Here is a 12,497-nt window from a genome sequence, read left to right on the forward strand (position 1 = left end):
CTTAATAGACAGACACCCGCAACGCAGGCCACCGCAGATCCCGTAACAACACATGCCTGCAGTATTGGAAAATCGGTGATTAATGCGATTTTCTGTATTGTGGCGGTGTGCTTATTGCAAACCGTGTTCTATTAGTGAGTAGTTAAGTTTTGGTAATTATTGCGAGTAATTAGCAAGGTGCGATACGTCAGAGCAGTAAGTAAATGAAAATATTCGTCACATCTCTAATTGCGCCATTTCTGCATCTAACATAACCTGAATTGTTTGTATGCTATTGAATAAGATTCATCATTTTCAATATGTTATCCGTCTTTTCCATTAAATGACGAACACGTACGGCTTCCATGTGTTTTGTAAACAAGGATTGTTCGTAAATGTTGGCGGGGTCGGAGGTATGTAATAAGTGTGATGCAGCTATCTACTTGCGAATCACTCACAGGCATACAATCACTGCAAAATTCTTTTTCGTTGATATTTTTTCTCTATATACATATATAGGTATATATATCGTTGGCTCACGAGTGCTGATTGATGATATTTCACGTGTTGGCAATAATTTATAACCATCATATTTTATCAACATTTCTAATACGTATGTATCGTAATGAATTAATAGATCAGGAAATAAATAATCTCTTCTCTTACAAGTATTTTGAAGAATTACCAGGCATCTTTATTTATCACAAATATCAATGAGTGTCACTACTGCGGTAACAATCAGATGATCACGGTCATTTATATTAGTTGCAAGTATTCGGAATTATATTTACCTTTTACACTTATACATTTCTTTATTTGATGATTGATGCCATAATTTTGAACATTTTAGAAAGCTGCGGATAGTCCTTGTGCTAAATACGGTCATTAAAAATGTTTGGACAATCTGCTAATACTTCATTTGGTAAGTACCAATAAATTTTTTGTTCCTTATCTGCTTATTAATGCATTGGGTGCCTTTAACGAAATACTAAATTAATTTTATTTTAAACCCATCCATTATCCTGTTCTCGCTTGAACTGAGTCTGATCTAATCAGTTGTTGTTACTCTCCTTAAATATAAAGTGGTTACTTGAATAACTCCCTTTATTTAGTTGAAATTATGTGATACGCTCTGGAACTACAATAATGTAATTTGCATGAGTTTAATTTACGTCAGTAATTTCAAAGCAAAACGTTCTTTGAAACGTTATTACATGAAAATTGTCCTAATGAAACCGCAGTCAAACAACACAATCATATTTTCTTTACCACAATGTAAGAACTCATGTCATGCTTGATCCAATGCTCGGACAATATATCTATCACTTAATTATACCTGAACAGTTGAGTTAGGTGATAATAAAAATAAAATTTCAATTTTTTCAAATAATTACCACACGAAAGCCGTAGTAACCATTTTTTCATTAGAGCAAACTTACACTGAATCCCTTGCCGCCAGAGTCAGTCTGTGAAAGTAGTGGCCAACTACCAGCCCTGCACGTCCCAACATAAAGAACGTCTGTGCTGTATTAATTGTCACTTATTGATAAGAAATAGTTGTTTTAACAATCGAAATTTCATGCTTCAATTTTATTCTAAACATGGTATTCTGTTCATTGATGCCTGCATAAAACGTTATGCTATAATTTGATGTCTGTTAATGGTGAGCTGGTACCTTTGTACTTAAAAATTAATAAATATAGGAGGGTTTGGTGCAGGGACCCAGAGTAGCCCATTTAGTCAATCTCCATTTGGAAAACCCATCACAACAACGAGTTTTGGTGGTACAGCAGCACCAGTGTTCGGCAGTACCAACAATTCTCTGTTCGGCGCAAAGCCTGCGGGAGCGACGACAGGCGGACTATTTGGCAATACGGCAGCAACACCTGCTTTTGGACAACCAGCCACCAGTCAGTCATCATTTGGAGGTAATTTCTCAAAATGAATCGTCTATTATCAATTCTGTTTACTTTATATGATTAAGAACTCTGTATTGTTATAAACGTAGTTCTAGCGAAACTGTTTACAATATGATATCTGTCATATATTTCTGCTATGATAAAAAAAATAGACAAGAAGTTTCAAATTTACTTAATATTATATGATTACGTATTATAAATGAAAATTATCCAATCGTGCATAATTTCAGGATTCAGTAACCCAAATACGAACACCGGTCTCTTTGGTAATCAGCAAAATGCAAACACCAGTCTATTTGGAACAAGCAATCCTACCCCTGCTTTTGGTCAAGGAACTAAACCAGCAGGGTTTGGCTTTGGGAGTTCAGCTGGAACAGGATTATTTGGACAAACACAGCAACCTACTCAACAAACTGCACCGTCCCTTTTTGCACCATCCAATACAGCTGCAAATACCAGCTTATTTGGAGCTACAACTGGTAAATTAACCCGATGCTGATGAAAGTATTTCATTTAGGTATTCATCAAATCTTGTCAATCATATTTCATTGTACAGGATTTGCTGGAAATAATACTGCAGGTGGGATGAGTGGTACAGTGGTGAAATTTAACCCTCTTACTGGTACTGATACAATGATAAAAAATGGCGTTACCCAAACCATATCAACTCGACACTATTGCATTACTTGCATGAAGGAATACGAAGGAAAATCTCTGGAGGAATTGCGTTTAGAAGACTACACAGCAGGTCGTAAGGGACAAGTTCAAGGTAAGCTTTTCATCCTCGTATAAACTTTGGCAAACGGCAATGTTGACAACAACTTTTCAGTAACTCTTCAGTAACTTTAGGTGATATATGGCCGAAAATTTTTCGAAATACGGACTTGTACTTTATTTTTCAATTCTTCTGTGGCTAGACAGCCAAAAAACAAATTTCACACGCACATATATGAGATTGAGCAACAGAATCCAGCTGTATCTGAGCATATACTGAGAAAAAATACTGAAGATTCTGTAAAAGATTAGCTACACAGGCTTCGTACTTCCCATCAAAATTGGAGTTGAAGTAAAGATGAACATTCCTCTTTGAGAAATATAAATCCCAAAAAAAAATAGTAAATAGTAATAATACTAAGATTTTCGGAAACTAGAATATTGACATCTTTCAATACATTTCACGATTTATTTAGGATTTTGATTACAGTGAAGCCTGGTTTATGCATGACTCACTTATACATTTTTCTCATTATTATATTTAATCACCTTAGTCCTGGTAGTTTATGCTCATACAAATCTTGTAAAAAAGTCTCGTTTGCACGTCACTTATTCCAATCACCGTATAAAATATTTTGGCAAAGAAGGGAAATTTTAGTAGACAACCCAGAAAAGTCTAGGAACGTAAATCCTTTGCAGCCATCTAATAATGCATCTGCATTAAAATTTTCCGGCAATTATGCCAATTCTATCGCAATTTTTCAATTTCGATTGAAGAAGTGCTTCGATTTTGTGCATTAATAATACTGTTCTTTATTTAGGGACACAAACCACTGGACTGTTTGGGTCAGCAGCCCAACCTTCACTATTTTCTAACACAGGCGTTAACACAAGCACAGCAAATACAGGTAAGACCACTGATTGGGTTTTTTTTAAACTTAGGCTTGCATGATAGTCAAGGTTTAAAGTTTTTGATACCAAATATTCAAATACTTCAAATTAATCGATGTAATTTATAGTTTGAAACAGATAAGTAAGTCGTGCCCTGAGTTAACAATAATGCGGATTAGGGGATTTGAAAGTTGATTTGTTGAAATTTAAAAATTATCTGATTAATTATAACTTCGATTCCAACTTACAATAAAAATTTTCTAGGTTTTGGGGCAACTACAACTGGTTTTGGAGGAACAAGTCAGCCCACAGCAAACACTGGTTTATTTGGAAAACCAATAGCCGGTTTTGGAGCTGCAGCCACCACAAGTAGTGCTTTTCCTTTCAACTCGACGACAACAACATCTAATCCATTTGGTGCAAATGCGCAAGCTAAACCCTTTGGGGGTATGTTAATCCAAATTATACACCGAATCTAAAGTTGACTTGAATTGAAAAACCGAACTGCATTTCCACAGTTGCAGATCACGTATAACAGTAGTGCATTCTGTAGAAGTAGTGCAGCGTTAAGATTCTATATATTAATTTCTAAATACTTTCAGCTGCAGCTCCTACACCACTTTTTGGCAATGCCAACACAAGTCAGACAGCTGCTACTGGATTTGGTACTAACAATACATCTGCATTCGGTTCTTTCGGCGCTGTACAACCTAATCAGGTATAAAGTGGTAACCTTTGTATTGTAATTACGTGGATTATCAATACCTCAATAAGACACAGCAATGATATTCGCACACTTTTTGATACTATTTATTTTTCAAATTGTAAGAAATATTAAAGACCATGGAATCCAAGCAAAGAATAACCATAGTTAGATGAAAACTTAATTTTTGCTCATTATGACCACACCCACCTGGTTTTGTAGATGAATTCATTAGATTCAAGTTTTACCCTGAAAATTTCCTACGGAATATCCTTAAATTCTCTCGAGAAAGACTTGAATCTTCTTATAATAATGATTGTTGCCTATTTTTCCATTCCAAGTAGTTTTGTAATTCGAGTAATAAAAAAGACATTATTCGGGTGCACACTTAGGCTCAGAATTTTTGCACATACGCAAGTTTGGCCATGTAGAATTGGTCTAATCAGAGTATGTAGCTACAAAAAACTAAATATTCAAAGTTTCTGTAATTGACCATTTTAAATCTTTCCAATTTTTAGAGTATTGGACTCTTCAATCAAAACAAGCCTGCCTTCAATATGCCTGCATCCACAGCTAGTACTGGGTTTGGAGGATTTGGACAAAATACTGCAACAAATACTAGTGGGGGTTTATTTGGTGTGAAACCATCTGGTACAACAGGCTTTGGCACTGCACCTTCATTTGGTGCTACGCCTGCTCCAGCTTTCGGAACTGGTACAGGTTTTGGTTCAACACAAAATACGGGAACATCATTATTTAACTCATCCTTCAAACCCGCAGGACAACCTGGATTCTCATTTGGTGCTACACCTTCGACATCTACTGGACTTGGTAAGCGAGTTTAAACTAAAGTTTATATTCAAGTAAAAAAACAAGCAAAAAAAGATTGCTAGTAGACTGATTTACTCACTGGCATTCTAAAAAATATGTCTAGCATTTAATTCAATTTATGATAATGTTGCTTAGGAGTAAGTTCTGGTCTGAATCTTGGTACTGGGTCTTTACTGTTTGGACAACCAAAACCTGGCGGTCTCTTTAGTACTCCGGGTACCAATACAAACTTCAATACTACTGGCAACTTTGGACTAGGGAGTAATTTTGGAGCGAACAACAACACTATGGGGTCTGGATTGGGAACGATGGGGGGAGGGTTTGTACAATTTTTGCCTAATTCACCGCCTATTTTCTTTCATAACTTGAATCCATTCGCAATGACAATTTTGATGACAGAATAAAGTAGGTAATTATGATATTGCATCTGTACGAGTTACTGTCTTTATTTGATATTTTTGATTGGCATGAAGACTAAGAAGAAAAGCTTAACTTTCTTTTCCAGAATGGGCACCAATCCGGCACAACAAAATTCTGGAGCGAATCAAGTCCATCAGCAAATTTTAGCATTGGTCTCAGCACCATTTGGCGATTCACCGTTACTTAAAAATTTACTACCGGTATGACATACAGTCTTTTTTGCTCCAGTGTAAATAAACTATTTCAAATTCTGTGTTGAAAATAAATCCTTCATATCGTCATTTTTCAGGCCTCGGGTAAAACGGAGGACCTTTTGAAACCGACAAATGCAACCACTCGAGCTTTGAACAGTCCACAGTATAAGATAACTACTAACAATAGTTCCCCTAAAATAAAAGCTAGAGCCGTGACGAACGCTCAACTCTCTAAGGTGAGAACATAAGTTTCTTTTAGATAATTTGACATAATATATCACCAAACTTGTTACTGATCTCATGAATATCTTTGAAACTTGGTAATTTACTATAAAATTTATTATTCTTTGTATTACCTTGTCATTAGAAATCACTATTCGAAGGCTTAGAAGAAGAAGATCCAGCATTACAAGAAGCTTTTCAACCACGAGCTAATGCAAAACGGCTCGTTTTGCGTCCAAAACCAATAAGTACCGGAGATGCACAGTCGCTAGATCGAGTTGCAACTTCGCCTACCGTTACAGAATCAGTAAGGGTTAAAAGAGATGTGTTAGAAAATGCGAATAAAGAAAATCATCAGCAAGATGATATTCGGCGTCCTGCTGATGACAGAAGATCCTCTACATCATGGTGGGTAGAAATCGAATAATAAATTGTGTAATATTCGTATTATAACTTGAGAGTAAAAAGTCAAAATAGATATCTTTGGTCTCCATACGTCTCGTAAAGATTGCTCTAAAATTTTTAAATGTAATGAGCCAAATGCAAAGAAAGTTTGGAATGTTTCCAATAGTTTTGTATGACTCTTATGTTGCTTTCTACTCCATTTAAATGCCCTTCATTATCCAATATTTTCTTCGCCTCAAAGTCGGTAAAATACATCACCAGAGGAAACAACTATATCTATGGACGGTTTCTATTAGGATTTCAAATAACCTACATTACATTATATCCCTGTAGGTTGAAATCAAGTTTACAAAGGCCGGCAAAATTACCAGAAGATGAATTTGAAGGACAACCAACGCTATTCCGAGGATCAGATAACCTAGAAGAAGGTCTTGACAACACCGTTGCAGAGTTGAGGCCTCAAAACAAACCTCAAAGCTTACCTCAATCACCAAAGCTGCTTGCAGCTGGTGACTCAGCCGTGAACTCTCCATCAAACATTGACAGGAGCACATTGAACTCTTCGAACAGCTCTGGTATGCACTAGATCATTTCATAACTTGATACATTCAAGTAAACGCCCTTTTCGAGCTTGTGTAAGTTTACTTCGTTTTTCTATATTGCTGCAGACACTAGTGATGAACAAGATGAAACTGCGGCCATTTCCCAAACAGAGCAGGAACCAAATGCAGCTTGCATTACGCTGCGACGTGCTGGTTATTACACAATCCCACCACTTGACAAGCTTGAAGAATATGTTTGCGGAGATACTTGTGTCGTGCCCAATTTTACAGTGGGTCGTAAAGGATACGGCAATGTGTATTTCCCAGACCTGATTGACATTTATGGCTTAAATCTGGATGAAATTGGTGAGTTTAGACAGATTCTTACTAACTTCATTTCTTTTATTCTGGCATATGCAGTAATAATAACAGGGTTTTTACACGTTAAAGTTCACTTTCGGAACAAGGAGGTTATTATTTACCCGGATGATGATCAAAAGCCACCCATGGGCCAAGGGTTGAATCGTAGAGCGCAAGTAACTCTCGATCGCGTCTGGCCACATGATAAGACTCTTCACGAACCTATAACTGACCCCGAACGTTTATCGGCTATGAATTATGAGGGAAAGCTTCGCAGAGTTTCGGCAAAACACGATACCAGGTTTCTAGAATATCGTCCAGAAACCGGGTCTTGGGTTTTTAAGGTATAGCACAAATTAGAAAGTTTACATTCAAAAATGTCATGATAACTAAAAATATCATTCTTCGCATAATAAAATATTTCTGGATCGTGGCATAAGGTATGAGAATTGAGTCACATGTAGATAGCAAAAATAATTTATTGCGTTTCAACACAATGTTACTTCATTGCTTTAGGTCGACCACTTCTCGAAATATGGACTCAGTGATTCCGATGAAGAAGATGAAGATATTCCAGCAAATGCTGATCTTAAGAAGCTCAAAGCTATCATGAAACCAAGAGTAAATGCAGCAGGACCGGTCAATAAGCAACTAGTTCCTCCAGTAACTGATGCCAAACTACAAAAAAAGGTTCGTTAATGAATTATTGAACCTTGAATTGAATCTAATCAAAATTTATTTTACAGCACAGCTTCCTTAAACGCACGAGTCAGGAGGTTCAAGATTCGACCCTAAGTTTTCAATCAGATACTCTAAATGAGACTGATATGGCACTGAATGAATTTTATACAAGTGAGTTAATGAGATCGTTATTCGTTATTGACTAATAAGGAAATATTTCGAAAATATGATCGTTTGGGGTTTGTCTACAGATGATCAGGAGAACGATCGATCATTAGCACTCAGTCCATCTGCCATTTTTGCACGCGTCAGAGGAACGGATAGCCACAAACTTCAATTGATGAAGGCCAGTTTTTTTGATACAGATGACGAAGATATTGATGATGGTATGCATGCTAGCAATGATTGATATTCCTTTTTAATTCTGAATTACAAGAATAAACTGCATTTTGTAAATCTTAATTAAATCATCTAAACGTTGATAATACTAATTTTGTGTATGGAATAGAAATAAATAGAAATAAATCATGGAATAATGCCAAAGATCCAGTCCTTTCAAGTATAAACCATAAAATACTTCAAATTTTATACAGTGGCATTTAATATTTTTTTCATGAAATGAAATACGGCCCAATCGATTTATTACCTATTCGTTTTTTAGGCACCTATAAGACTCAATTAAACTTCCTTCCAAAAAGTTCAACAAAAATAATTTCAAGCACAGAAACCATGGAGGCGATGGAAGATGACCAAATGGTTCCTTCCGGCCACGTACCTACATTAAGATCTAATTTAAGTATGCAGCAAGACAATTCATTTCTGGCTAAAGAGTCTAGAATTATGAAAGGTCCGTATTGAATTAAACCATGTGCAGTAAGTCATTAGAATAGTAAATCGATTTTCCTTCAATATTCACAACATATTTTCACTGTTTGGCCAATGCTAATGCGCAATTGATTTCAACAGACAAAAAACTTGCAGAGGTGACTGACATTTCACATGCGAAAACTTCAAGACTAATCCAAGCTTTTCCTCCTCCCATTGTGAAGCCTGCCACAGTTGTCCTTCAATTCTCTTCAGAAGTTTTACCTCTCAAAGAATCTATTGTTGGAAAATTAAATGCTCGTTGTGTAGCTGATATTGGTTAGTAACGATGAAGTTATTAATTTTCAATACAGTCGTAATCGAATGTACTCTTTCACGTGTAATTGTGTGTAATAATTATATTCGCTGGAGTTAATCCATCCAAAAACTACGATATTTTCCGAAATTATTTGTTGCTCTTTAATCATTGGTGTCGTTTGTTCTGAAAATTATTTGTCATTCTTTGTGGTAGGTATCCAAATGGGACGTTCTTTTCGGGTAGGCTGGGGACCCGATTTGACACTGGTCTCTCTAAGTACACAAAAACAGGCTGCAATAGTTCCACTACATGGTAAATTTAGTGATCTCGGATCCTACGTGTCAGGTCGTTTATCCAATGATACAACATCAAGCATTGTACAAAGATTGCAGATTGTAGGAGGTGGCGGCGATGATGTGGAGCACATTGAAACATTCAAGGTAATCTATAAATCTGTTAATCAACAATTAGACAAATTACGAACTGTGTGATACAAGAAAACGAATAGTTTGTATCAGAAAAATTTGAACAATAGATTACACCTATGCTAATGTACACGTGTTTCATCGGTAATGTATAATTTCGAATCAGGAAAGTATAGTTGGACATCTTCGTATACAACTGAACCATTGTATTCTTGGTCATGAGGGAGATTGCCCAGTAGTAGGTGCTGGTGCAGGACCAGCAACGTTACATGCTCATTGCAATCTTGCTCAAGAATTGGCGGATTCGTCAAATTCAGATCCTCTGGCGTCTTACACAAGTCATGTGTGGAACCTGAGTGTGGCTCTTTGGGGAAATTTGCCAGATATACAACCAGAAAGTGGTAAGTCCTAATAGTGTTGATACAGTTTCTGACATATTTTAAGAGCTTCCAATGTTCGACACTTACCTTTCTCACGTGTCAATATTCAGGCTTTTCTTACACCATTTTGAACATCTTCATTTAAGAAGCACATTTATACATATTTATACACAGATGAAATGAAACACCAGAATGTGATGGTGAGGCGAGAAGCACTCAGTGAATGGCTGGAGAATGTGATAATGGAAACAGTACTAAAAGAAACACCAGAAGACGATCCATCTGATAAAACAATCCTGTCATTGCTTTCAGGTAAATTTCATTGCTACTAGTCAAGATATGTCATTTTTACTAAGTGCAAACTAAATTTACAATACTAGTTATTATGTATTTTCATATTCTTCCACGTTACGAATTTTTGTGTGAAATTATAACGAACGATTGATATCACTTTGCAATAGCACACAAACTGGAGGACGCCTGTAAAATTGCACGAGAAGCGGGTGATCATTGTTCGGCACTTCTTATGGCCCAACTTGGAGGGCCACCGAGTGTAAGAGAACTGATCAAGCAACAACTAGCTATGTGGCAACACACTGAAGTCGATACGGAGCTTTCACCTGATAAACTGAAGCTATTCATGCTTGTAGCTGGAGAACCTCTTATTTGTATAAAAAATGGATGTGTCAATGTTTGTGAAGATCTAGAATGGAAGCAAGCATTAGGTTTTCATTTGTGGTAATAATCTACAGCAATCACTCTTCGACTTTTCTATTTTCAACGAACAGATGTGTAACACTACTGTTTAAAAATTTAATTGAATTGTAACTGGCATTATAAAATTCACAAGTATAGGCGAATGATGACTTCATGTGCTTAGGTACGTCTGTCCTCCTACCGCATCTGTCACCGACGCAGTGAGTCTTTATGAATCTGCTTTTGATGCATCTGAAACTGAGTCTTATGCTTCGGCGCCAAGCCCAGAGTACCAAGAAGAGGATTACGAGGCGGAAATAAGTAGTGGAAAAAAAGTGCGAGACCTGTGCTTCCACTTACTAAAATTGTACTGCTCCGGTAACCATCCGCTGGAAAAGTTACTGAATCCGTTAACTCACACGGCAGATCCATTAGATTACAGACTAAGGTAAGCTCGACCACTTAGAGCATTTCATTTTCCGAATTGTATTTGGAAGAATATTGACTGATGAATGCAAATTTGCAATTACCTATTATGGAAGAAATATCTATTCACAGCTAGTATAACTACTCATGTCACGGATGTCGCTACCATTCATATGAAAAAATATTTGTAATTTGTTACCCGTTGAATGAGCTTATTATAAGTACAAAAAATTTAGTAGCCCTTTGAGTTTGGAAAGTGTAGGAAGAAATCGTCTATGCTGTATAACTCATAGCATTTCCGACTGTTTAGCTACTTAATCCAACTGAACAGTGCTGCTTTACTCGTATCTATGCGCATACACCTGTATTATTCACGTAATTATATTGTTAAGATTATATATATATTCTGAACAACAAAGCAAATAGGAGTTCAAAATTCAGTATAAAACATTGTAAAATAATAACTTAGGTTTACTTTTTCCGAATCAAAAAGTGACAACTGACTTAGCTCATCATATCTATTTACAAATTCATCAATGTATATTTCAGCTGGTTGATACAACAAGTGCTTGTCGCGCTTGGTTATTCTCATTTATCTTCGCACGTTGCTGCAATAACACACATGAACTTTGCTGCCCAATTGGAAACGTATGGGCTTTGGCATTGGGCTATATTTGTTGTGCTACACCTGGAGGATACGGGCAGACGGCGATCAGCAGTAGTTGATCTTCTATCACGTCATGTTGAACTGGATGAGAGGTCAGATTACATGAAACGAGAAGAATTCTTGAGAGAGGAGCTTGGCATACCTTCAATGTGGATTAACAAAGCCAAAGCCATAAAAGCTGGGGCAATGAAACGGTAATGAACAACGACGTTCTCCTGAAAGAGCAAATGGGTTTGCATGATTGACAAAGTAAGTATTTCAACCTTTTTACAGGTATGGCGAAGCTGCTTGGTATCTTATTCATGGTGAACAATGGAATGCTGCTCATGAACTCATAATAGAACACCTAGCTGCTGATGCAATAATAAATGGTAGGTGTCTATACTAACAATTCATACAACTTTTTATCAAAAAAGTATCAGCCTCAAGGAACATACATGCCTAAATTATCATGCCACTGGAAGCGTGAATAATCCAGTTTCTTTTTTGGTACTAATATGTTATTTTTAATATCAGTATTCGATCAAATATACCTTCAACTTTTGAGTCTATTGATGGAAATAACTCCATTATATTACAGAAAACCTGGATTATTTGAATTCGTTGTTAAGCCCGTTAGTACCAACTGAATGCAGCAGTACAATAAATGGATGGGCACACCGTGGTCAACTACTTTGGGATTATATGTTAATCAATGAAGAAATTGAAGCATTGCTAGCTGGAAACACAGACAGTACCAGCATTGGATACAAACTTGAATTATTACAGCCACAATTGAGTCTTTTGTGTGCAAAAATAAATCAATTTCCTTGCCCAACAGCCAAGCATAGGTATAATCAGAATTAAAATCACTTTTATCATTGTTGCTGGCGAATTCAGCTTAATCTTATACATTGCCACGATTGATTTCTGAAAAAAC

At 36.5% G+C, this 12,497-nt stretch overlaps 1 protein-coding gene across 9 annotated transcripts in view; it reads left to right on the top strand.

Moving 5' to 3' along the window:
- Positions 1 to 12,497, top strand: part of LOC107221875 (nuclear pore complex protein Nup98-Nup96) — a 14,398-nt gene continuing 1,901 nt past the window's right edge. Inside the window, exons 1-30 of one of the 9 annotated variants that reach the window (XM_046736914.1) lie at positions 5 to 195; positions 649 to 746; positions 830 to 901; positions 1,683 to 1,907; positions 2,129 to 2,377; positions 2,455 to 2,667; positions 3,434 to 3,520; positions 3,768 to 3,950; positions 4,106 to 4,221; positions 4,725 to 5,037; positions 5,173 to 5,356; positions 5,543 to 5,657; positions 5,747 to 5,887; positions 6,019 to 6,281; positions 6,612 to 6,853; positions 6,947 to 7,186; positions 7,271 to 7,524; positions 7,697 to 7,870; positions 7,927 to 8,032; positions 8,113 to 8,247; positions 8,523 to 8,708; positions 8,828 to 9,004; positions 9,198 to 9,424; positions 9,576 to 9,810; positions 9,964 to 10,101; positions 10,251 to 10,527; positions 10,670 to 10,933; positions 11,461 to 11,772; positions 11,852 to 11,949; positions 12,159 to 12,408. In XM_046736914.1, the coding sequence (XP_046592870.1) occupies positions 871 to 901; positions 1,683 to 1,907; positions 2,129 to 2,377; positions 2,455 to 2,667; positions 3,434 to 3,520; positions 3,768 to 3,950; positions 4,106 to 4,221; positions 4,725 to 5,037; positions 5,173 to 5,356; positions 5,543 to 5,657; positions 5,747 to 5,887; positions 6,019 to 6,281; positions 6,612 to 6,853; positions 6,947 to 7,186; positions 7,271 to 7,524; positions 7,697 to 7,870; positions 7,927 to 8,032; positions 8,113 to 8,247; positions 8,523 to 8,708; positions 8,828 to 9,004; positions 9,198 to 9,424; positions 9,576 to 9,810; positions 9,964 to 10,101; positions 10,251 to 10,527; positions 10,670 to 10,933; positions 11,461 to 11,772; positions 11,852 to 11,949; positions 12,159 to 12,408 (5,435 nt within the window). In that variant the 5' untranslated portion in view covers positions 5 to 195; positions 649 to 746; positions 830 to 870. Of the gene's footprint in view, positions 196 to 241; positions 393 to 648; positions 747 to 829; positions 902 to 1,682; positions 1,908 to 2,128; positions 2,378 to 2,454; positions 2,668 to 3,433; positions 3,521 to 3,767; positions 3,951 to 4,105; positions 4,222 to 4,724; positions 5,038 to 5,172; positions 5,357 to 5,542; positions 5,658 to 5,746; positions 5,888 to 6,018; positions 6,282 to 6,611; positions 6,854 to 6,946; positions 7,187 to 7,270; positions 7,525 to 7,696; positions 7,871 to 7,926; positions 8,033 to 8,112; positions 8,248 to 8,522; positions 8,709 to 8,827; positions 9,005 to 9,197; positions 9,425 to 9,575; positions 9,811 to 9,963; positions 10,102 to 10,250; positions 10,528 to 10,669; positions 10,934 to 11,460; positions 11,773 to 11,851; positions 11,950 to 12,158; positions 12,409 to 12,497 lie in introns of those variants that run through there. The other 8 variants (XM_046736916.1, XM_046736919.1, XM_015661033.2 and 5 more) reach the window with 8 other exon arrangements.

The sequence above is a fragment of the Neodiprion lecontei genome, chromosome 4 (assembly GCF_021901455.1).
Source record: "Neodiprion lecontei isolate iyNeoLeco1 chromosome 4, iyNeoLeco1.1, whole genome shotgun sequence".
Lineage (NCBI taxonomy): Eukaryota > Metazoa > Arthropoda > Insecta > Hymenoptera > Diprionidae > Neodiprion > Neodiprion lecontei.